The sequence below is a fragment of the Cucurbita maxima genome, unplaced genomic scaffold (assembly GCF_002738345.1).
Source record: "Cucurbita maxima cultivar Rimu unplaced genomic scaffold, Cmax_1.0 Cma_Scf00005, whole genome shotgun sequence".
NCBI lineage: Eukaryota > Viridiplantae > Streptophyta > Magnoliopsida > Cucurbitales > Cucurbitaceae > Cucurbita > Cucurbita maxima.
This window is the reverse complement of record NW_019272021.1, coordinates 1,000,699-1,026,849: the sequence shown is the minus strand read 5'-3', so window position 1 is coordinate 1,026,849 and position 26,151 is coordinate 1,000,699. Positions and strand designations below refer to the sequence as shown.

Below are 26,151 nucleotides of genomic sequence, written 5' to 3'. Positions count from 1 at the left end.
GTAGGTTCCACCACGAACAATATCGTGTGTGTTTACTTTTCCTAGCCCCAATAATATGATCACTTATTAGATATTTTTAAATATTCAAACCATATTTTACGTTTCTAGAAAGGAAAGGGTCCGACGGCATCAACTGAGGAGGCTATAAAATCAAACTAAAAAGCTAATTTTTTTTTTCTTGGCCTTTAAGTTGTAGACTCGGAGGTTGAATAGGACAATGAGCATTTTATTTCAAAACTATGATAGGAGGTATTATTTTTTCTATTTTCAACCATACTGTTATATTTTCTATTCTTATTGTTTACAATGAATTTATACTCACATGAGTCCATTACAATGTTTAAAGAATTAGTTTCTAGTTCGTTAATAGATAGGAAGTTGTGATCTGATTTTCCAGTTCATAAAAAAAACACAACATTCACACAGCTTTGATTGTATATTGAATTTAGTGTTCTCCTTTTTTTTTTTTTTTTAACATTTGATATCAAAGCCGATTTACCTTGAAATGTAGAAGCCTTCTCAGAATAAAAGAAGTGATATGACGATAGAGAGTAGTTTTGTATAGCCATCGATTCTAAAGTTGGATGGACATTATGATCACTAGTTTATGTTGATGGAAAAACTTCTAAGATCAAAAGAATATTAGAGTGTCGTGGAGCAAGGAATTTTTGTAGCAACAAAAGGAGAAGTTATTTCAAAAGGCCAAAAACTATCTCTTCCAAGCTATAGATCGTCCAACGGTAGAAACTATAATGAAGAAAGACACAACCAACGATATTTGGGACTCCTTGAAACATAAGTAGGAACAACTCAAGTCAAACATGCACCATTGCAAACTCTTCACAAAGAATGAGAGGTTTCTCACATGAAGACGGGAGAATCAATATCATACCACTTTGCTCGAACTCTCATCATTGCCAATTTGAAAATTTTATATAGTATATTCAACCTTTATTTGAAAATTTTTTCCTTTTAAATATTCCCTATATGAACACTTCAAATTCAATATATATTTTTCTTCCTTTAATATTTAATATATTTAATTTTATATAAATTATATTTAAATATTTATAAATTATATTTAAATATTATAAAATATTTCAATATATCGTATTGATGTAAATCTTATTCAAATTTTAAACATATATTTTTATTTAATACATATAATATGTATTAATTATTTTAATATCTAGTGTATTAAATACAATAAATATTTTTTTTCTTTTATATTTTCTTTACCTAATAAATTAAACCTTACATTTAACTAAATTAATCATTTTAGTGTCACTACGAATTAGCGGACTAGTTAATTAATCAATCAATTTTGATTCATTAATGGTACATCACTCGACTATAAATCTAAAATTATACCCTTATGCATTATAGAACAAATTGTACCTGGTGATACAATTATTATATGTAAGTCAATTTTTTTGGAATTGTTTATGATTATAGCTCAGTCAAAAGTCCATTTTACTTTTATAATTACATCATATGCCTTAAGTAATATCGATCTTGACTCATTGTTCAAATCCTGAAAATATTCAAGGAACTACTCATCTATTTACCTCAGTATGAAAAAGAGTGAGTTACATCTCGTAAAATTATATTTCTAGCTCCCTATGTGATTAAGTCCCCAAAATGGTAGGCATATTACATCGACTACAAAAGTCATTTTTACCTATATAAGTCAAAGGTTAAGTTCTCACAAGCATTAGATCATAGTTCGAGATTAAAATTGAGTCGCATAAATCCCAAGAGTCAAAGTTTTCTTCCTTTGTTATATGTTATCACATTCATTGTGGTTTCTTATTACTTGTTGTATATAACAGCTACTTTCTAAAAAAATGCTTTCCAAAATGCTTTTTAAGACTTTCTCAAACCCTATATTCTAAAATTATAATCCAAAAATAGGGTAGAGACCACGACATCAAAGTTTGAGTTAGACGGAGTTACTCAAGAGCGAGGATAAGTATCACACAATTGCTTTGTGAATTGAGAAGAAGTGTGAATTTAATAATGGATATCAGAACAAGTTAGGCTCCTAGAAGTGGAATCGATAAACATATCTACGATTAAACATTTTAAAAAATTCCATGTTGACCGATCGATTGAGATTAAAGAACAAATGCTTTATTTGCAATAAGTCTTGACAATGTTTGATATTAAGAATCTTGCTTTGATGAAATTGTCATCAAAGTCGAAAAGATTAATACATTGTTGTCCCGTAGATAGGATGTCCATACAAGAGTTGATGTTGAGGGTTGAGACCCTAGAAAACAAAATAACATGACCCGGTGATTCGAGAGTAGGGATAGCTCGACATGCTTTGTTGTCCATATAAAGAAGCATATTGAAAGTCTAGACAATTTTGAGAGACTATAATTTAGATGACCTCATATCTTTTTGAATATGTGAAGGTTGTCCTTGATGCGTTAAGATGGCAGATTTGATTGTTGGATTAAGCCTCAATGTGAGAGCATGCGTCTTATTGCAAATTGAAGTCGTTGACAACAAATAATAATAATAATAATAAATAATAAATAAATAAAGAAGAAAAATAAAATTTTAAAAAAAAAGATAATATAAAAAGGTTGGCCTATGTTGATTATATTAAGAAAGTGGGATTGAGAAATAGAGTTCAAGACTATGATGTTTTTATGAAAAGATAGGTTCTACCAAGATGGCATGCGATTACTTTTCCCGACCTCAATAGTGGAACTACTTACTGAGTAATTCTTTAAATACTCAATCTATGTATGCACAACATAAAGGGGAAGTATCTCAATGCTTATATATGCACAACATGCATGAGGTCCCTCTATTTCTCATCTTAAAACATCTTTCTGACACAACCATAGTCTCATCTCTATATTACTTTTAGCAATACATGCTCATTATATATTTATGTTAATATCGTTATTCATACTCTTTAGAGTTATGTCCTAGGCCGATTTCTCGAAATGATGCAACATGGAATTCATCACATACATCATGCTTGATATGGAAAACATTATCATATTAAAGTAAACGTCATGCATCATAAACATCATAATCGTCATAATGCCATCCAATACATCAAGAACAGCAAGGACATTATACATCGTCATATAACTCATATACGTCATCATACGTCATCATGCATCATAGCTCATACATCATCACATAATTCACATATGTCATCATACGTCATAGCTCGTACATCATAAATCATATAATTCACATACATCATCATAAGTCATGGCTCATACAAGTTTCTAGCCTATCCGAGTTGATATCGGTTGCAACAAGACATCTAGGCCTCTGAAGTAGGAGTGAATACCATCGAGAAATAAATGGAAGAGATCCTAGTTGTGATGAGCCGATAAGTTGGCAAAAGATATGTAAGATGTTGAAGGGTCACTTGTAGATGCATGTATAAATAAATATATGTGTTGAAGGGTCACTTATAGATACATGTATAAGGACATGTATGAATAGATACATCTAGGTTCATTTGTTCATAATTAATTAGGTGCATGACTTTGGAATATATATATATATGTTGGCATTGGTGGAAGAAGTAGAAAATCAATTAAGCATACATAGTTATATAAAGTTCTCTTCTCTTACCGAATTCTACCAAATTTTTCTACTGTCACCAACAGCTGGTATCAGAGCGATCTTGCAGCAGCAAGAATGACAACATAAAGGCAAGTTGATAACTTCGTTCAACCCGCTATCCCGAGATTCGATGGTCACTATGATCATTGGGCGATATTGATGGAAAATTTCCTCAGATCAAATGAGTTCTTTGATATGGTGGAGACGGGTTATGTAGAGCCAAATGAAGGCGAGGTACTTTCAGCTGTTCAACACCAACGGTCGACATCATCAAAGTTGAAGGACCTGAAGGTCAAGTAGTTCCAGTCCATTGATTAGACTATCTTGGAAATGATGCACTAGAAGAAGACATCCAAGGAAATTTGGGATTCAATGAGGAGGAAGTATCAAGGCTCAATGAGAGTAAAGCATGCTCAACTTCAAGCAGTTAGAAGAGACTTTGAAATTCTCGAAATGCGAAAGGGAGAAACGATGAATGATTATTTTGGCAAGGTTATGAGTCTTGCAAGTAAAATAAGGATGCATGATGATTTAATCATAGATGTTGCAGTTGTATAAAAGATTTTGCGATCTCTAACTCCAAAGTTCGATTACATTGTATGTTCTATTGAAGAAGCAAACAATGTCGAAGAGATGCAAATAGATGAACTTCAAAGCTCTTTGATAGTGCATGAGTAGAAGCTTAATCGCACGAGTGCAATAGAGGAGAAGATAACCTTAAAGATATCCACACCAGGTGAAACTTCAAGCTCTAGAGGTAGAGGGCAAAGAAGAGACCAAGGTCATGAAAGAGGTGGTTGAGAAAGAAGTGGAGATATTGGCAAGTCAAGCAGATCTAGTCAGAGACGATTATGACAACAAAGACAAGATACATTTTGACAAGTCTAAGGTAGAATGCTACAGATGTGGTCCCCTTGGACATTACAAGAATAAATGTTATACCAGGCTCCAAAAGGAGAAAAGAGACCAATCCAACTTTGCGGAGAAAAGAGAAGAAGAAACATTGTTAATGTCATTTCATGCTATGAAGGTTGTAGATCAAGGTGTGTGAGTCGTAGACTCTGGATGCAACAACCATATGACAGGTGGTAAGGAATTTTTCTTAACTCTGGATGAAATTTTTTATATTACTGTTTGTCTTGGCAACAATTCAACTGTCCAAGTGATTGGGAAAGGAACGGTAGATATCAAGATTAGAAATGGGTTTGTAGAGTCAATTTCTAATGTGTTTTACATTCTGATCTAAAGGTCAACTTGCTTAGTATCGGTCAATTGCAAGAAAATGGGTATGTGATCACATTCCAAATATAATGAATGTGAGATTTATGACTCGAGAAGAGGATCGATTGCTAAGATGCAGATGACCATCAACCGCTTATATTCATTGACGTTAAATATCATTGCCAGAAGTTTGATGGTGAAGAAAGAAGATACCAATTGACTTTGACATTATAAGTATGGTCATCTACACTTTAAAGGATTAAATACGTTATCTTCAAAGAAGATGGTGACTGGGTTGCCAAACATCACTCCTCCAATAGAAATTTGCGAGAGCGGTGTAGTAGCAAAGCATGAAAGAAATTCTTTTATATCCAAAAAATCGAGAAGAGCTCAAGCAATTTTGGAGTTGATTTATTCATAAATATGTTTTGATCTCTCTAGCATCAAATGATAACAAAATATGTACGTTAGAATTGGTGGAAGAAGTAGAAAATCAATTAAGCATTCTTTCCTAGTCATACAAAATTATCCTCCTAAAGAATTCTACCAAATTTCTCTGCTGTCACCAATGCACGAAAATGATTTCTTCGATGTTATGGATAAATGGTTACGGAAGAACAGTTTCGTTGGTAAAGTGGAAAGGATTTGAAGATGGAGAGATTGGTTGAGAGTGCTGAAGACTTGAAGCCAATCACTGTTTAAATTAAGTTTAAACATACTTGGTTGAAAATGATCTCAACCAATAATTGAGAGGGGATATTATGACCCTAAACCATGTCCATATCTAACCTTTTATTTGTTAGTGTATGACTCCTTTCCACTTTAGTATTTACTCGTGCCAAAACCAAATTTGCCTCATAATTCAAACCTTCTCATCCAAAGTTATTTACTTTCTAAAAAATACTCTTTTGTATGAGATAAATCATTTCGATCATTAATTATTCAAATTTGAGTTGACTTACTTATTCAAGAATAAAACAAGTGTCACACCACCGCTCGTATACTCATATACTCAGAAAAGAAACAAATAAATAAATAAGGAAGTAGAAAACTAAAATAAGTTTCTTTTTAAGGCCCCCACCACCACAAAATGCAAACTCACAAACTCTTTCATATTATAAATTTGGATGAGACATTAACTACTCATTCTTCCTCCAACCATTGTTCGACAACTCAATTGTACTATCCTCTCTCTTCCTCCAAAAAAATAAAAAAATAAAAATACAAACAATTATAGAATTATTATTTATTTATTTATTTATTTTTCTTTGTTTCTTTCTTCCCCACGTTAGCAACAACAATCTCTTCTTTGGTTCGAGGGCAAATCAACAATAAAGGAAACAATAAGAATAACAATTCTTCTTCTTCTTCTTCTTTCTGTTCTTCTTGTTCTTCTTTCCCATAGCACAGATGCTTCTGTTGTGTAACAAAAAAGCTCCATCTTTTTAGGGTTAGGGTTTATTTTGTTTGAAAATCCGCCATGGGAAGAGGCAGAGTTCAGCTGAAGAGAATAGAGAACAAAATCAGCCGCCAAGTCACCTTCTCAAAGCGTAGAGCTGGTTTGCTCAAAAAGGCCCATGAGATCTCTGTTCTTTGTGATGCAGATGTTGCTTTGATCGTCTTCTCCACCAAAGGCAAGCTCTTTGAGTACTCCTCTCATTCCAGGTTCTTCCCCATTCTATTTCATACTCTTTTTTTCTTTTCTTTTTTTTAATCTTTTTCTCTTCATACTCAATTCAAATTTATCGATTTAGATCGAGTTGCTAGGCTTTAATTCGTCTGTTTTTTTATAATAATTAGCCTACAGATTTGCTTATGTAAACAAAAATAAAAGATTTAAAAACAATCTTTATCATCTTAGACTTTTTTTTTTTTTTTTTTTTGACTAAATTCAAAAGAACAACCAAGAAAAATAATGTTTTTCTCTCTCTTTTTGGCTTTTTATTTAATGGGTATGCTTTGAATTTTTACTTCATTTACTTGTATTTGTGTTGGCATTTCAGTTAAATTTAGTGTAGAAATTATTATATGCATGTAGTAGACAAGACACAAAGACGACACACAGTACATGTATTTATTTGATTTGATGCTCTGAAACAAGGAGAAAAACATGGAGCGTTGCAGCAGAATTTCGATGTACCTCCAAATTTTATATCAACTTTTTGTTTTATTAACCATTGGTCCTTTTTCTTTATTCTTATTATTATTTTTTTTTTTTTTAAATTGAATTGGCTTTGTTGGACACAGGTGAAAAACCTAGAGCCACGTGTCGGGAGACCATGATGTTTTTTTTATTTTTTTTTGTTAGTTTTCTTGCTTCGTAGCTCGAACCTAGTATTTGAATATCTCTATGTTGTTCTTAGTGACCTCGAAGGAAGAGATTTAGGTCTCTTGAATCATATAATTTCATGTAAAAAGATGCACTAAAAAAGGAGTCAAACCTTAATAATGAAATTTGGTTTTAATTTATGTATGCATGAGATGGATGTAAAAGCATGCATGTGATTCATAATCTGTTCATACTGTTTTTTGAATGCCATTGATTTGTGAATAATATTAATAATATTAATAGTGATAATAATGATAATAATATTAATAATTAAGGCTTTGATTTGGTTTCCAAAAACAGCATGGAGAAAATCTTAGAAAAATATGAAAGATATTCTTATGCAGAGAGACCATTGGCCTCAAATCGAGATTCTGAATCACAGGTAAATAAACATATCTCACCTTCATTGCTAGTTATATCTTTCTTAGTTCATTTGACCCACAATTCTTAGTTATTACTAATTTGTTCCATTATAACATTACTTTCAGTACTGAGTTACTACAGTTTATGTAGGATGAATAGTAGAAAAATAGAAGGAACTTTTCTCCTTTTCTTATTAACATATTAAAGAATAATTAAAATGGTTTGGCAGGTAAGTTGGTGTCAGGAGTATCCAAAGCTTGCAGCCAGATTGGAGATTGTGCAGAAGAATTTAAGGTATTTGAACAGTTCTTATGTACTATTATTCATTTTGATATCATATTTACGAACAATTGTTAGACAATCATACGAAAATTTGGCACCATAAATGGGATGTGAATCTCTTCAAATATTTTTTCAAGTATTAATAAATGTTTGTGTTGTTACTTGTTTAGGCATTATTTGGGTGAAGAGCTTGACCCTTTGAATTTGAGAGAACTTCAAAGCTTGGAACAACAACTTGATTCATCACTCAAGCGCATAAGAGCCAGAAAGGTCTGCCCTTAACAATGCCCTAATTTTAATGCCCTAATTTTGCTCTTCATCTCCAAAATTTTATAATTCTTAGCATCATTTGGGGTTACTTCGTTGCAGAACCAACTAATGCAAGAATCCATTTCAAAGCTACACAAAAAGGTGAATAACTTACATTTGAACCAATTGTTTGGCATCATTTTCATGTATGACTCTAATTTCTTTCTTCCATGATGTTTAAATTTGGTGTTAGGAAATACGTCTCTCTCCACGATGGTATGATATTGTCCACTTTGAGCATAAGTTCTCATGGCTTTATTTTGAGCTTTCCTAAAAGGTCTCATGCCAATGGAGATAGTATTCCTTACTTATAAACCCTAAATTAGTCAAGTGAGTATTTTTAGTCACTTTTGACTATACCTTCGAGGCTCACAATACTTTGTTTGACATGGCTAAGTTTAGAGCATGGCTCTGATACCTTGTTATGAATCACGACGCTCCACAATGGCATGATATTGTCTACTTTGAGCATGAGCTCTAATGATTTTGGTTTGGGCTTCTCCAAAAAGCCTCGTACCAATAGAGATAGTATTCGTCACTTATAAACCCACAATGATTCTCTAAATTAGCCAGTGTGGACTCCACCCCAACCATGCTCAACAATTGGTTCATAAATGGTTGCAGGAAAAGGAACTGCAAGAGGAGAACAGGAAGCTAGCAAATAAGGTATAAATTAATATCCCATTCGGTGTTCTTTATTTAAGTAACTTATTGTCTTATGTTCTTTATTTTATGATTTGGAAATATAAGGTAAAAGAGAATGAGACGGTTTGGGTTGAACGTGGACATTGCGAGCTCACAAATTTGGATCATAATCACCACATTTTAGCAACGCCACCACCACTTCCTTCTTTGTCAATTGGGTATACGCCTCTTTACTCTTTTTAACAAAACAAAACTCTTTTCCATCTTCACCAACTCAATTTAGAAACCTAATCTTAAGACCAAAACAAAATAATGATAACTATTCATTTGAATGTAGAGTAAACTGCCATGGGAGAGGATCAGATGAAGATGAAACAAGGCCAACCAGCACCAACAACATCCAAATACCAGCATGGATGCTTAGCCATGTGACTGAAAACCCTCATAACTAAAAAGCTACTGGTCTGTCGTCTTCTCCGTTGCAGGCAGACGTCGTTGCCCTCACAACCACCATTGTCGCAAATAAAATGCCATGGGGGAGAGGGGAGAAAAAGAGAAGACCACTGCAAAGGGTTGGTTTTTGAAGGTGTGAAATAATGCAATGCCCAACGTTTTAGACAACTTCTTTGACACCAAAAATTGGTCAACCCAATCCCAAAGCCTTGCTGTATTATGTGGGTTATCATTTGTCAAAACCCCTTGTGACTCCAAATGAACTTGAAACTTATGGAAGAAAAATGAAAAGTGGATACTTCCATTTTTCTTTTATACCTTTTGAACTTATGGGTGTGTCGGTTAATGTGTTTATTACATGTATGCAATGTGTTGACTAACCCTTTTTGTATGAGGTCTTTGTTAGAAAAATTGTAGAGGTCCTAGCTAATGATCATTCAAGTATTACAAGATGTAAACAGTCATACGAATTTTTACATAGAAGATGTCTTTAAATAGTCACTGAAAGCATGAGTGCTCAAGTGTAAGAAGAGATATCATCCATTCTTACCTTGGATATTAACGCATGAACCATTGAGTCGTGAAGTCCCTTTGTCAGTATATTTGCTAGTTGAAGTTGAGAAGGCACATAACTAATGCATATTAACCCCTTCTCTAATTTTTCCTTCATAAAGTTTCAATCAATTTCAATTAGTTTGTCTTATGACTCACTAATGCCAACCACTTGTAAAATTTATTTTGTACTAAATTTTTGAAAAGGTTCTTAACCTAATTGGGAGTAGTGTTTATCATGAACATAATAGTTTAATCAAAATCTAAAAGGAGTAACAAAATGAACCTCCAAACTAACTTCATATTTCTAGAGTGACGGTTATACCAAGCTCTAGGAATCTTGAGTCTTGGATGAACAAAAATGTTTTCCTTGAACATCAAGTATTTAAGAATGAGGTCAATGGACCATTTTTTAAGCTCGGAATAATTTTAGTTGGTCTAGATTTGTTCAGTGACATACATTTGTAAGTTTCCTCGCTTTTATGATGTAAAAGGTTTATTCAAATGTTTCGAATTTGACTCGGTCAATTCATGCAAGCTTAACTTGAGTTACAACGATTTTTATGTAGTTAAGAAATTGACTGGCCTTATGTGTTGAATAAATATTAAATATTATTGTCTTTAGTGGGTTTTAAACTTAGAACCTAGTAGAAAAGTGAAAAGTGAAAGACGGAGTCTAAAGACCAAAAGTTATTATAGGAGATAATGTAATTTTTATGGCTCCAATTAGTTTTTGTTTCATTTTTAGAAGACCATGTGAATGCTTCTAAATAGATGGTTCTTTTTATTGATGTAGAACAAAAAGACATAAAACAGAGAATAATAGAAAAGTATTTTTTTTTTCAGAAAAAAATAGAGGGCTTTGTCCAGAAGAAAAAATAGTGTGATTGAGATTTTTTTTTTTTTTTTTTTTTTTGCTTTTTACAATTTGGTACCAGAGCCAATGGCGAATGTGACTGGTTAAATGTCGCTACCGCGACTAACAAAGACAAACTACGAGAATTGGAGCATTCAAATGAAAGTTTTTCTCGGTTCTCAAGATGAATGGGAGGTGGTCAAAGAAGGTTTCGAATAACCAAAAGATACCATAGGTTATACGGCAGCACAAAGCAAGGGGTTGAAAGAGGTGCGATCAAAGGATAAGGCGACACTATACATGTTGTTCCGAGCCATTGACGAGTCGAGCTTTGAGAAGATTACCCGTGCAACTACTTCAAAAGAAGCGTGAGACATGTTAGGAAAAGTGTTCAAAGGGGCCGACCAAGTCAAGCAAGTGCGTCTCCAAACTCTTCGTGGCGAGTTGGAGAGCATGAAGATGAAGAAGTCGGAAAGTGTATCTGACTACATCACGCATGTACTAACTGTGGTAAACCAACTCAACCGAAACGGAGAAATTTTAACCGAGACGCAGTTGTGGAGAAGATTTTGAGATCATTAACCAACAATTTTGAGAACGTTGTATGCGCGATAGAAGAGTCACTCAATCAAGCACTTCAAAACCAAGGCGTCAATCAAAGATTAAAAGGTACTCTATTCTCAAAATTTTCAAGGTAGAGGTCGTGGTCATGGAAGTCGTAGTCGCGGTAGTCAAGGTAGCTATCATGAAGAATACTATAAGGAGAAGGGACAGTCGAGTCAAGCAAATTGGCGTAGAAGAGGACGCCGTCGAGGAAGAGGCGACCAATCAAATTATTCCAACATTGAGTGGTACAAATGTCACAAATTTTGTCCCACTGTATTGGGAATAAACTTAAATAAAGAAATGTAGTTTTTAATTTTGTTAATTTTAGTAAGGTTTTTGAAAGTGCCCTTAATTTTAGTAAGGTTTTTGAGAGTGAGAAAGGCCAAAGAAAGACTGAAGGGTCAATAATCATTTCAGAAGAGGGTGGGTCATGGGATACCTATTTTTAAATTTTAGAAAACCTATAAATTAATTAGTTTTACATGCTAAAAAAGAGTTACAGAGTTAAAAAGTATTGTAATAGAAAAGAGTTTTTCAGAATTTTTTGTCTCTTTATCTCTCCCCTCTCGACATCTCCGCTTCGTGAGTGTTATTTTAACAAGTTAGTTCCAGAGCGAGCATTTATTTCTACAAATTGGTATCAAAGCGGATTACTATTTTCAACAAATTGGTATCAAAGGGAATTTTCTTTCAACAAATTGGTAACAGAGCCTATGGCAAACATGATGGGACAAATGTCGCTACCACAATTGACGAAGACAAACTACGAGAATTGGAGCATCCAAATGAAAGCTCTTCTCGGTTCTCAAGACGCATGGGAGGTGGTCAAAGAAGGTTTCGAAGAACCGAAGGATACCACGGGTTATACGGGGGCGCAAAACAAGGTGCTAAAAGAATTACGATTAAAGGATAAGGCAGCATTATACATGTTGTTCCGGGTTGTTGACAAGTCGGGCTTTGAGAAGATTGTAAGGGAAACTACTTCAAAAGAAACGTAGGACACTTTAGCAAAAGTGTTCAAAGGAACCGACCGAGTCAAGCAGGTGTGTCTCCAGACTCTGCATGGTGAGTTGGAGAGCATGAAGATGAAGAAGTCAGAAAATGTATCTGACTACATTACGCTCGAACAGACCGTGGAAAATCAACTAAATCGAAACGGAGAAATGTTACCCGAGAGGCAGGTTGTGGAGAAGATCTTGAGGTCGTTAACAGACAACTTCGAGAATGTTGTATGTGCCATAGAAGAGTTGAAGGACCTAGCGATGTTCACTGTCGATGAGCTCGTCGGTTCTCTCGAGGCACACGAGCAACGTAAAAAAAAGAAGGAGGAGACACTAGATCAAGCGCTTCAAACTAAGGCATCAATAAAGGATGAAAAGGTACTCTACTCTCAAAATACTCAAGGTAGAGGTCAAGGAAGTTGGGAGAATGGTCGAGGTAGTCAAGGCAATAGTAATGAAGAAATCTATAATGAGAAGAGACTATCGAGCCAAGCAAATTGGTGTGGAAGAGGACACAGTCGAGGAAGAGGCGGCCAATCAAACATTCAGTGCTATAAATGTAAAAAATATGGTCATTGTGCGAATAATTGTAACTCCGAAAAATGTTACAATTGTGGCAGAATGGGGTACGTTGCAAAAGCTTGTCGAATCGAAAAAAGGGTGGAAGGAACAACCAACCTAGTCGTGGAAGACGTAACAGATGAAGGTCTTCTCTTGATGGCTCAAGATGAAGAGAACATCAACAACGACACTCTGTGGTACCTCGACTCAGGGGCAAGCAACCATATATGCGGTCATGAGCACCTATTCAAAGAAATGCAAAAGATTGAAGATGGTCATGTGTCATTTAGAGATGCGTCAAAGGTGGAGGTCAAAGGCCGAGGTACAATACTTCTTGCAAAAGGATGGTGTAATGGGGTCAATCTAAGATGTTTATTACGTATCAGACCTCAAGACCAATATATTAAGTATGAAGCAACTCACAGAGAAAGGTTACTCAATATTCCTAAAGGACCGCCTACTACACCTGAAGGATAAGAAAGGGCGTTTAGTTGCTCGAGTCGAGATACAAAGAAATCGGATGTACAAATTGTACTTAAGAAGCATACAAGAAAAGTGTATGCGAGTCGACGAAGAAGACAAGGTATCACTGTGGCATCTCTGCTTTGGTCACCTACATCATGGCGGCCTAAAGGAGTTAGCGAAGAAGAATATAGTACATGGGCTACCAAACATAGACTTTGAAGGAAAATTTTGTGAAGAATGCATGCTCAGCAAGCATGTGAGAACCTCAATTCAAAAGAAGGCTGAATTTTGGGCTAAACAACCTCTCGAGTTGATCCATATAGATATATGTGGACCAATTAACCCCGAGTCCTTCAATGGAAAGAGGTATTTCATTTCCTTTAACGATGATTACTCACGGAAAATTTGGGCTTACTTTCTAAAAGGAAAATCTGAGGCATTTGAGGTGTTCAAAAAGTTCAAAGTAAGGGTGGAGAAGGAAAATGGTAGACACATCAAAGCTGTACGATCCGATAGAGGTGGCGAGTATACTTCGACGACTTTCATGGAGTATTGTGAGGAGCAAGGCATAAGGTGATTTCTAACCGCCTGGTACACCCCTCAACAAAATGGTGTGACCGAGAGAGAGTATCGGACCATTCTCGACATGGTTCACTCAATGCTCAAGAGCAAAAGGATGCTGAAGGAATTTTGGGCAGTAGGTGCGCAATGCACTATCTACATACAAAATCGATGTCAACATGCAAAGTTAGATGATCAAACACCACAAGAGACCTAGAGCAGACAGAAGCCTACAATCTCTCATCTCAAAGTGTTCGGTAGTGTGGCTTATGCTCACGTACCGAACCAACAAAGAACAAAGCTCGAAGACAAAAGCAAAAGGTATATCTTTATTAGATATGATGAGAAGACAAAAGGATACAAACTACTTGTTCTGATTAGCAAGATGGTGATAGTGAGTCATGATGTGTGAGTAAATGAAGCAAGCAAATAGGACGAATAATTCAACGGAAGTCAATATCGAAGTAGGAGAATCATCAGTCGCTGCACTAACAAGTGCACCAATAGACTCAGAAATTTTCGATGATGAAAATGAACCACGACAACCCAAAATGCGGAGTTTGCAAGATTTGTATGACTCAACAGATGAGGTACACCTTGTATGTCTTCTGCAAATGCTGAAAATATCAACTTTGAAGAGGCGGTGCGAGACACGAAGAGGCAAACTGCCATGGATGAGAAGATTAAAGCGATTCATCGCAGCAACACATGGGAAGTGATAGAATTACCAGAAGGAAGTCAACTCATAGGTGTGAAATGGGTATTCAAGAAAAAGATGAATGCTCGAGGCGAGATTGAGCGATACAAGGTGCAACTTGTTGTGAAGAGATACAAGCAAAAGGCGAGAATCGACTATGAAGAAGTGTTTGCTCCCATCATTAGAATGGAGACAATCTGATTGATCATTTCCCAAGCAACCCAATTCAAATAGCCGATTTTTCAAATGGATGCCAAGTCAACATTCTTGAATGGTGTTCTTGAAGAAGAAGCATATCTCGAACAATCTCCCAGGTACATGAAAATTGGAGAAGAGAAGAAGGTACTAAAATTGAAGAAGGTACTACAATTGAAGAAGGCGCTTTATGGGTTGAAACAAGTACCGCGAGCATGGAATACTCGTATCGACACAACCTTCAAGGAGAACGGGTACAAGCAATGTCCCCATGAACATTCACTTTATACAAAGAAGAGTGGAGGTAATGTGATACTTGTCACTCTCTATGTCGATGACCTCATCTTCTCAGGCAATAATGATGAAATGATAGAAGAGCTCAAAAGCACAATGACCCGAGAATTCGAGATGACAGACTTGGGCTTGTTGAAGTTTTTCCTCGGTTTGGAGGTTAAACAAAAAAAAAACATGTATTTTTATATCATAGGAGAAATATGCAAATGAGATTTTAAAGAAGTACAAGATGAAAAATTGCAACCCGGTATCAACACCAATGGAACTAGGTGCAAAGCTCTCAAAGTACGATGAAGGAGAACGAGTAGATGCAAATAGGTACCGGAACCTGGTGGGAAGCCTTCGCTATCTTACATGCACAAGGCCAGATCTTTCATTAAGTGTTGGCATAATAAGCCGGTTCATGGAGGAGTCAATTTATTCACATTGGAAGGCGTTGAAGCGACTCCTACGATACATCCAAGGAACGATGTCACTTGGGTTATTCTACTAAAAAACAGAAGATTACAATTTAGTCGGTTACTCTGATAGTGATTGGTGCGGATACATAGATGATCAGAAAAGTACATCGGGCTATGTATTCTTCATGGGCAACACAAAATTTACTTGGCTTTCAAAAAAACAACAGATCGTGACACTCTCGACGTGTGAAGTTGAGTAAGTAGCAGCATCTTGGTGTGTGTGTCACGCAATATGACTTAGAAATTTGTTGAGTAAGATGGAGCTAAAGCAACGAGGTGCAAGCGTAATACAAGTTGACAACAAATCAGCAATTGAGTTGGCCAAGAACCTAGTGAACCATGAAAGAAGCAAACACATTGACATTTGATTTCATTTTACCGAGATCATGTGAAGGAAGGAACATGGAATTGTTGCATGTGGCAAGTCAGGATCAAGTTGCGGACATCTTTACAAAACTGCTACCGAAAGTACTTTTCGACAAATACAAGAAGATGATTAGCATGACAGACGGCAAGAGCATTTAAGTTTATAGGGAGTTTTGTTGGAAATAAACTTAAATGAAAAAAAAAAGGTAATTTTTAATTTTGTTAATTTTAGTAAGATTTTTGAAATTGAGGAAGGAAAAAGCAAAAGAAATAATGAAGGGCAAATAATCCTTCTAGGAGAGAGGGGTTATGGGATAGCCAATTTTAGATTTTAGAAAATCTATAAATTAATTCATTTTCCAGGGTAAAAAGGAGAGCAAGAGTTACAAAGTTAAAAAGTATAGTGTAATAGAAAAGGGCTCTTCAGAATTTCTGAATCTCTTTCTCCTCTCCCCTCTAGACATCTCCTTCACAGTTTCGTGAGTGTTATTTTAATAAGTTAGTTCCAGAGCGAGCATTTATTTCTACAAACTGGTATCAGAGTGGAAGCATTTATTTCTACAAACTGGTATTAGAGCGGATTGCTATTTTCAACAAATTGATATCAGATCAAATTTTATTTCAACACTATGCAAATGATTGTAACTCTAACAAATGTTATAATTGTGGTAAAGTGGGGCATTTTGCAAAAGATTGTCGAACCGATAAAAAGATGGAAGGAACAACCAACCTAGCTTTGGAAGATGTAACAAATGAAGGTCTTTTCTTGATGGTTCAAAATGAAGTCAACATCAACAACAACATTCTATTATGTGGTACCTCAACTTAGGGGCAAGCAACAATATGTGTGGTCACGAGTACCTATTCAAAGAGATGCAAAAGATTGAAGATGGTCTGTGTCATTTGGAGATGCTTTAAAGGTGGAGGTCAAAGGCCAAGGTACGGTTCATTACTTGCAAAAGGATGACTTAATAGGGTCAATCCAAGATGTTTATTATGTACCATACCTCAAAACCAACATAGGGAAACTCACTGAGAACGGTTACTTGATATTCTTAAAAGACCGACTGCTACAATTGAAGGACAAGTAAGGGCATTTGGTTGCTTGAGTCGAGATAGAAAGAAATCGGATGTACAAACTGAATTTAAGAAGCATACAAGAAAAATATTTGCGAGTTGACGTAGAAGACAAGGCATCGCTATGGCATCTTCGCTTTGGTCACCTAAATCATGGCAGCCTAAAAAAGTTAGCGAAGAAGAATATGGTGCACGGGCTACCCAACATGGACTATGAAGGAAAATTTTGTGAAGAATGCGTGGTCAGCAAGCATGCGAGAACCTTGTTTCAAAATATGGGTGAATTTTGGGCTAAACAACCTCTCGAGTTGATTCATATAGATATATGTGGACCAATTACCCTCGAGTCTTTCAGCGGTAAAAGGTATTTCATTTTCTTTATCGATGATTACTCCCGAAAAACTTGGGTTTATTTTCTGAAAGAAAAATTCGAGGCATTCGAGGTGTTCAAAAAGTTCGAGGCATTCGAGGTGTTCAAAAAGGTCAAAGTGATGGTGTTGAAGGCAGCTGGTAGACACATCAAAGCTGTACGATCCGATAGAGGTGGCGAGTATACTTCGACAACTTTCATGAAGTATTGCAAGGAGCAAGGCATAAGGAGATTTCTCCTCAACAAAAAGGTGTGGCCGAAAGAAAAAATTGGACCATTCTCGACATGGTTCGATGAATGCTCAAGAGCAAAAGGATGCCAAAAGAATTTTGGGCAGAAGCTGTGCAAAATCGAAGACCACATGCGAAGTTAGTTGATCAAACACCACAAGAGGCATGGAGCGGACAAAAGCCTACAATTTCTCATCTCAAAGTGTTCGGTAGTGTGACTTATGCTCACGTACCAAATCAATGAAGAAAGAAGCTCAAAGACAAATACAAAAGGTATATTTTTATTGGTTATGATGAGAAGACAAAAGGATACAAGCTAGTTGACCCAATAAGCAAGAAGGTGATGGTGAGTCGTGATGTGTGAGTAAATGAAGCAAGTGAATGGATTGGAATATTAAACGGAAGTTAATATCGAAGTTGGAGAATCATCAATCGTCGCAAGATATTGTATGATTCAATAAATGAGGTACACCTTGTATGTCTTCTAGCAGATGCTAAAAATATCAACTTTGAAGAGGCGGTGTGAGACAAGATGTGGCAAATTGCCATGGATAAGAAGATTAAAACGATTGATCGCAACAATTCATGGGAGTTGACAGAATTACAGGAAGGAAGTCAACTCATTGGTGTGAAGTGGATGTTAAAAAAAAAAAGATGAATGCTCAAGGCAAGATAGAGCGGTACAAGACGCAACTTTTTGCGAAGGGATACAAGCAAAAGGCAGGAATCGACTATGACGAAGTGTTTGATCCCGTTGCAAGAATGGAGACAATTCGATTGCTCATTTTCCAAGCAGCTCAATTCAAATGGGCGATTTTTCAAATGGATGTCAAGTCCGCATTCTTGAATGGTGTGCTTGAAGAAGAAGTCTACATTGAACAACCACTGGGGTACATGAAAATTGAAGAAGAGAAGAAGGTACTAAAATTGAAGAAGACGCTTTACGAGTTGAAGCAAGCACCGTGAGCATGGAATACTCGTATCGATACATATTTCAAGGAGAACGGGTACAAGCAATGTCCATACGAGCATGCATTTTATACAAAGAAGAGTGGAGGTAATGTGATATTTGTTGCTCTTTATGTCGATGACCTCATTTTTTTAGGTAACAATGATGAGATGATAGAAGAGTTTAAGGGCACAATGACACGAGAATTTGAATGACAGATTTGGGTTTTTTGAAGTTTTTCCTTGGTTTGGATGTTAAACAAGGAAAGACGGGCATTTTTATATCACAAGAGACATGCAAAAGAGATTTTTAAGAAGTACAAGATGACAAATTGCAACCCGTATCAATACCAATGGAACCAGGTGTAAAACTCTCAAAATACGATGAATGAGTACGAGTAGATGCAAATAGGTACCGGAGTTTGGTAGGAAGCCTTCGCTATCTTATATGCACAAGGCCAGATCTTTCATTAAGTGTCGGCATTATAAGTCAGTTCATGGAGGAGCCGATTTATTTAGATTAGAAGGCGTTGAAGCGAGTCCTACAGTACATCCAAGGAATGATGTCACTTGGGTTGTTCTACTCGAAAGCAGAAGATAACAAGTTGGTTGGTTACTCTGACAGCGATTGGTGCGGAGACATAGACGATCGGAAAAGTACATCGGGTTATGTATTCTTTATGGGCAACACAACATTTACTTGGCTTTCAAAGAAACAACCGATCGTGACACTCTCGACGTGTGAAGCTGAATATGTGGCAGCATCTTGGTATGTGTGTGTGTTTTTTACGCGATATGGCTTAGAAATTTGTTGAGCAAGATGAAGCTAAAGCAACTAGGTGCAACCGTGATTCAAGTTGACAACAAATCAACAATTGAGTTGGCAAAGAACTCAATGAACCATGAAATAAGCAAACACATTGACGTTCGTTTTCATTTTATCCGAGATCATGTGAAGGAAGGAAGTGTGGAATTGCTGCATGTGGCAAGTCAAGATCAAGTTGCGGATATTTTTACAAAACCGCTACCGAAAGTACTTTTCAAAAAATACAAGAAGATGATTGACATGACGGATGATGGTAGACGTATTTAAGTTTACGAGCAAGCCTCTATTTAAATATAAGTATGCTTTAATTTTAAATAGTAGTTTCATGAGTGACTTTTCATTTTTATACGGAAAATTTTGTTAAGATTTTGTTTTTTACGATGTTGTTACTAGTATTTCTTGTTTTAAATTAAACATATAAGTTCATGACTTCGTTTTAAATGTTTCACTAATTTTTTCGAAGGCGTTATTAAAGGCATGTATGTGGTGAAGTCCCTGATCTAAGTAAGAAAAATTAAGAGTGTTATACAAAGTCTACCTCGGAGGAGCATTATGATCCTTTCTTCGCCTCGCCAATTCTAGAACATGTAATTACTAAAAAATATCAGAGTTAATTAGGAGGAAAGAAAAAGAAAGAAAGAAAACAAAAGAAATGCTTGTAGGATAACTCCTCCATGTTTTAGGTGGTTAGGATATACATGTTTAGGAGTCTATATGGGCAATTTTGTTGAGAATATTATGCATGTTATGGATAATTATTTATAAAAATTTATGATGTAGGTTGATTTTAATTTTTTTTTCGTGGGGCTAAAATGGAGGAAGAGATATTGTAATATGTGCTCTGAGTAATTGATGGACGTTATCTCCCAATTGAGCTTCCATGGATGATTAGGTTATGTTCTATAGGTGATTAATAGGAATATCCTTAGCAACGATAAGATGTCTAGACCTGAGTACTCTAAGAAGTTGGATTAGCCCCTAGAGCTAGCCTAAAGTGCCCTAGAAATGTGCGATGAGGACTAAATTGCTTAGACACCCTAACAACTTAGTGAACTTCCATGACAAGGCAAGTAAGAAAGCTTAACAAGGTTAATAGCAGTGCAAATGGTGTCACTAGAACCTCCGAGTCCACTTGAGTTTACTTTAGAGTGTAAAGACAAATCAAGACTGAGGTCACGATTTCGTAAATTGATCCTAAAGAGGGACTTAGGACTATATGGATAGTTAGTTGAGATGAGTACTTCTATTGAGTATAAAAATGGATCAAGGCTGAAGTCGCAATTCCGAAAACTGAACTTGAGAAGAGACTTAAGACTACACAAGTAGTTGGGTCAAGGTCAATGATTCTATTGAGTGTAGGAACGGGTGAAAAAATGAGAACACAATTCCATGAATTAGTTCTAGGAGGAGCCTTGGGACAATACAAGTAGTTGACTCATTAAGAGTGCCTCAAGTGAGTGTGGAAACAACCCCAAACCACTTGAATAGGGTCACGCTGCCATAAATCCATCTAAGAGGGACGTAAAACCACAAGACTTAATAATTAATCTACTCCCAAATTGAATATGACACTATGAGCCTATGTTAATGATTACCAATTAACCTTACACAGATGATGTAATGACCCGACTTTTCGCACATGCATCGATCAGAATCATCACTTAACAATTAAAATACATGTAAACATGCTAAAGATAATTTACAAAAAAAAAAATAATAATAATAATAATGTTTGGGTACCCTTTTTAAATAATATAAAAATATACAATTTAATCAAATAGTTTTACAATAATAAGGTAATTAAAGAAAATGATAACATTCTCAAATTTTGTTCCATAAAGGAATGTTCCAACAAAACTTAAAATAATAAAATCAATTTAATGTTGAAGAGTCCTAAATAATAAATTAAAACATAAAACTCTAAGTTGTCCCATGATCATCATTTCCACCCACACTCAGCATGCTAAAACCTTGTTCTTACCTTAAACTATTATATAGTTCATCAATCAAAATCAAGAAACCTTGATGGTTGATTATTCGTAACACACAGCGTGTATTCAATTCACCTAAAATAGTTTATAGTAATCACTCTTTAGTGACCAATAGTGATTGGTTACCCAATACATATAACGTGTAATCCTTATCACGTTTATAAATTTCGGCAATCACCCATGTGACCAATAGTGGTTGGTTACCTGATACATACAACGTGTAACCCTCATCACATTTATTTCATTCAAAAAATCATGATCTACATAAATGCGGTCCCAAAATAATTATTTTCATGATCAATAGGCACGATAACAAACAATAACATCCACATAATAATTCATATAATGTTTCAATAGGAAAGTCTCCTACTTTCCTAAATTGCTACTAAGAAATAAAGGTCTTATTCGGACTTAGACCAAACCTACCTCAACAACTCTAACATTTGTTGAGCTTTATCACTCATTGTTCTCTAATAGAATAAGTGGTCTCAATTCCTACCTTTCCCGAACACAAGTCATTAGTTGCTACTTCAAATTCCCACTTTCGTACCTTGGTTACAATATTGAAAATTAGAGATAACCATTCGTGGTACGTCGAATCAAGAATGGAGATTGGACTAAAAGTATAAAACCTAACGAAACTAACTGTTCATTCTTTTTTACGGCAATGGCGACGATAATGAGCTACGGTGTTCGTGGTAGTTGATGGTAGTTAAGGTGACAAGGAGGAGGAAGGAAGAAAAAGAATATGCAGAGAAAAAGGGAGATAGCGACGGCTTCCTGCAGGTAGTTGTGGCGGCGACAGTCCTCAGGTTGCGTGCATAGAGAGGCGTAGGTGTGGCGACTAGGGCTGTGGGCTCAGCTTCATAGCTGAGCCTAAGATTTCTTTTATGTTTTTTTAATTTATTTTAGGCGGGTCTTTATAATATCTTAATGTCGGTCATCAACGGTTAAAGCCATACAAGCTTACTAAGTATGAGAATAGAAAAGTTGGTTCACGGTGAGATGAGACCTGTTATCAGAAAGATCCATAGTGTTAGCACCTAGTGTTTGCTTCCAAGCACCGATAGGGTCTAACATGTAAGAGAATCGCTCGAAGATTCGAGGCCTTTCTAAAATATCAAATAGCAATAGAAGTAGGCTCAACCTTTTTAAAGCTTAGAAAAAATCATGTAGTATTCTACTATGAATTGACTACAATGAGCCTCTAAGTAGGCTACTTATTGATTATTTTTTATACTCACTCCATTTCTCGTTTTTAGGTGATTGCCAATCGCAGTAGAGTAACATCAAAGAGTTGCACGGTCATAGAGGGGGTCGTTCCGGGCGTCAGTCTAGTCTATGTATATTGGATTTTTTTTTTCTTTTTATATTGTTCGAAATTGTATCCCAAACACATGCTTCATCTATAATAAACTCGAACAACACCAAAATTGTGTTTGCTTTATATTATGTCTTAATTGTAGTGTTGTTTGTTTTAAATTGAGCAAAATTTTATCTTATTTGTATTATTTTACTTTTATTTTATTTATTTTTGTCTTGTCTTTTTAGTTATGGTCCAAAATTCGATACCACAAAAATTTGATCGTGACAACATACCCGTTCAAAGGAAAGATTGTCACATATTATTAAGAAAAGTCATGCATTGGGTAAAAAATCAACCACCTATTTGACTATTAAAAAAATAATTAAGCATTAGAAAAATTGGACGAGCGGAAAAACGTCGTGAGAGAAAGAAATTAATGATAGAAAAATTTAAATATTGTTTAAAGATTATAATCCGTCCTATATTAGTTTGAATATTGTGTCTAATAAATTCTTGACCATCGGGAACATTTTTTAATTTAATTATATTCTTTAGATAAGAAAGTTGTTCATTTTTTTTGTTTCTATTTGGGCACCTGTTAAAGTCATAGGTGTTAGGTAGTAGGTAGACTTTGAAAATGGAGAAGCTAAAAATATCGCCATGCTCCGTATTCAACTGCCACTGCAGTTCGTTTCTCCCAAGGGACTCCCAATTGAATCCCCTCAATTTTTCCAGGTAAATTCCTTTTTCTTTCCCCCAAACCCCCCGGACTTTTTTATTCTGTCGTACTTCCTTCTTCTTGTGATTCAACATACCAATTCATTTTCCGTATTTCAACAATTGTAGATGAAGATTACGAAAGCAAAAAAAAGAAACCTCCAACAAATTCTGAAATTTAGAGGCACCAATGATTTGATTTTGACTGTTCGAATCTAGGAAAACCCTTGAATGCTTTGATTTTGACTGTTCGGATTTAGGAAAACCCTTGAATGCCGTGTAATTTCAATTGGGCTGAATTGAAAACATCGAGAACCTATGAATTTCATTAGGAATTTTGGTTTGACCTTTTGATGATAGGTTTTGCATAATGTTTCGGGTGATAATCGTAGAGGGTTTCAATCTTCAATGTACGTAATGCTTGAGAAGGGCGAAAATCAGCGTGGTCGTCTCGTTTGAACCTGATTGACTGGTTGTGTTTTTAGGGAAAGTGCAAATATATCAGGAACATGGCCGAGTCAGTTGGGAGTAGGAGCATGGATAAAAAGCTTATTCAAATCGATATAAGCTCCGACACCGTTTGCCCCTGGTGCTTTGTTGGCAAAAAAAATCTTGACAAAGCTATCTCTGCTTCTCAGGATCAATATCATTTTGAGGTTCTCTTATCTAATCTTTTGTTGTCTTATGCATCAAACTTTTGTAGAATTGAGATATATTCATTGTAGCAATCATTTAAAAAAAGGTTTACTATCATATGAGAGATGGAAGCCATGAATAAAAGATCTTCCTCTTCTAGTCTACTTTTTCTCTTTATGGTAAAGAGAAAATGTGTGTTCTTATATATAAAGAGTGAGAACTGCCCTCTGTTATAGTTGTATATTGTTTGGAAATATCATGAAAATGTTAAGTTTCCTTTTGTGCGCTGTATCAAGTTTAGATATTAGGACGAGCCTTAACGTGCGAAATGTTAGTGTGAAATGGGGTGACATAATGTTGCAATGATCTGAACTCAAATTTCTTCTATTCTGATCTCATATTAAGTCATCGTGGAATGTAGAAGCTTGAGCTATTGAACTAAGGTGATTTAATATTTTCAATATATATCTAAATATATTTGGTAGAAACTCATATCGCCCTCCTACTAGTATGAGTAAAATTCATGAGCGATGCAAGGACCCTAATTTGGCGTGCATTAATTACTCTAATTTTCAACTGGTTTTAGTTCATAGAGTAGGACTAGAACCGAAACTTTGCGCAAGTTTGAATTTCTCATCTCATGGAAAACCCTTTTCACTCCGCTTAGCCCTACCCTCCAGTTGGGGTATTTTAGTGATAGGTTCTATAGGAATTGGACGATGCTATTCACGATATGTTGAAAACTCTAATTCTGTCATAGTTTATATGCTGTCTTAACCTTATTACTTGTTTAACATAAATTTGCAGTTGAAATGGCATCCATTCCAGCTCAATCCTTCTGCTCCCAAAGAAGGTGTTGTTAAGAAGGAATTTTACAGGAGTAAGTTTGGAATCCAATCTGAACAGATGGAAGCTCGGATGGTTGAGGTTATCCTAATGAACAATTCTGAAAGCATTCTCGTCGATGCTCTGTTCTAATCAAATTTTCACCCTTGAATACTAAGTTACTATGAAATTTTGGAATTTTTCAGGTGTTTAGGGGTCTTGGACTGGATTACGACATGTCTGGGCTGACGTAAGTGTGAAGCATATAATAACGGATTTGAGGAGGTATGATTTTTGCTAACACGAACGTCGTATTTTCAGGGGAAATACCCTAGACAGCCACAGGCTTATATATTTGGCAGGTCAACAAGGTTTAGACAAACAGCATGATCTTGTGGAGGAGTTGTGCCTTGGATACTTCACTCAGGGAAAATACATTGGAGACAGGTATGTGGTGAGAAATTTCTTACAGTATTAGTGGCGTAATAGAGCTGATCACATTGTCAAATTGCTGTAGGGACTTTCTTTTGGAATGTGCTAGAAAGGCGAGGGTCGAAGGAGCAGCAGAGTTTCTCGAGTCGGATGATAAAGGAGTTAAGGAGGTATCAATACAGGTCCTATATGCTTTATTCGGTTTCCTAGACCTAAATATGTCTACATATGGTTCACTGTAGGTCAAGGAAGAGCTTGAGAAGTACTCGGGAAAAATCTCAGGAGTTCCCTTTTATGTAGTAAGTGAAAAACAATTAACTTTCTCCAACTGATGTAAAGCCAGGATTTTTTTTATTATGTGTTTCTGAACAGAATGTTATGGCAGATCAATGGGAAGCACAAACTGAACGGCGCTCAACCCCCTGAGGTTTTTCTAAGAGCTTTTCAAGTTGCTGGAAAGTGATTGATTGAAACTGAAGTGAAGCTTTTGAATTTGATGCAAGTCATTTGCTAAACTCACCATACATACTGTTCTTGTATTTACTACCATAATGGAATGCATGTCGGATCTAGCTGCTATTTACAGAACAATGATTCAAAGATCTAATATTCCTACTATGAGGCATAATTCGGCTGAAAATTACATTGAAATAGTAATTATAGGAGCTTCCCTCTATTGGGGCTGGAGCAAATGGAACGTGTGATGTGAGTATAGCTGGCCTAAATTGGGCTGTGTAGCTGTTTGGTGGTGTGCTTATTGATGGATGGATTATTTTCGGTATGGGCTTAGGCCTATGCGTGGGCGTGAATAATCCTTCATTTATCTTTGAGCAAGAGGCATTGGTTCGTCTGGTAACATCTACACTTGGCAGTACTTCGGTTGCCAGTCTCTCTAGTTGGATGGGCGCCGGCCGATCTTTCGACTGAATCTCCCTAAAAACCGTACGTATTGGTCTCCCGCATGTGGCTCATG

At 35.8% G+C, this 26,151-nt stretch overlaps 2 protein-coding genes across 2 annotated transcripts; both read left to right on the top strand.

Moving 5' to 3' along the window:
• The first annotated feature begins 6,098 nt into the window (after window positions 1-6,098).
• On the top strand, window positions 6,099-9,590 carry LOC111479997 (truncated transcription factor CAULIFLOWER A-like). Its single transcript, XM_023124941.1, has 8 exons — window positions 6,099-6,489; window positions 7,454-7,535; window positions 7,746-7,810; window positions 7,969-8,068; window positions 8,168-8,209; window positions 8,732-8,773; window positions 8,858-8,970; window positions 9,090-9,590. The coding sequence occupies exons 1-8, from the start codon at window positions 6,305-6,307 to the stop codon at window positions 9,202-9,204; spliced, it is 744 nt and encodes a 247-aa protein (XP_022980709.1). The 5' UTR covers window positions 6,099-6,304; the 3' UTR covers window positions 9,205-9,590.
• Window positions 9,591-23,191: 13,601 nt separating this feature from the next.
• Window positions 23,192-25,769, top strand: LOC111479994 (uncharacterized protein YwbO). Its single transcript, XM_023124937.1, has 8 exons — window positions 23,192-23,303; window positions 23,771-23,941; window positions 24,729-24,848; window positions 24,953-24,996; window positions 25,068-25,193; window positions 25,264-25,348; window positions 25,421-25,477; window positions 25,564-25,769. Exons 1-8 carry the CDS (start codon window positions 23,229-23,231, stop codon window positions 25,639-25,641), a joined length of 756 nt encoding a protein of 251 aa, XP_022980705.1. The 5' UTR covers window positions 23,192-23,228; the 3' UTR covers window positions 25,642-25,769.
• The last annotated feature ends 382 nt before the right edge of the window (window positions 25,770-26,151 follow it).

What these genes read in the sequence shown, in the direction of transcription:
- LOC111479997 (XM_023124941.1), top strand. Translation starts at nt 6,305, where the DNA reads ATGGGAAGAGGCAGAGTTCAGCTGAAGAGAATAGAGAACAAAATCAGC. An exon ending in ATTGTGCAGAAGAATTTAAG is followed by an intron (nt 7,811 to 7,968) that starts GTATTTGAACAG and finishes TTACTTGTTTAG; the next exon opens with GCATTATTTGGGTGAAGAGC. An exon ending in TTTCAAAGCTACACAAAAAG is followed by an intron (nt 8,210 to 8,731) that starts GTGAATAACTTA and finishes AAATGGTTGCAG; the next exon opens with GAAAAGGAACTGCAAGAGGA.
- LOC111479994 (XM_023124937.1), top strand. Translation starts at nt 23,229, where the DNA reads ATGCTCCGTATTCAACTGCCACTGCAGTTCGTTTCTCCCAAGGGACTC. An exon ending in TACGACATGTCTGGGCTGAC is followed by an intron (nt 24,997 to 25,067) that starts GTAAGTGTGAAG and finishes TCGTATTTTCAG; the next exon opens with GGGAAATACCCTAGACAGCC. An exon ending in GGAAAATACATTGGAGACAG is followed by an intron (nt 25,194 to 25,263) that starts GTATGTGGTGAG and finishes AAATTGCTGTAG; the next exon opens with GGACTTTCTTTTGGAATGTG.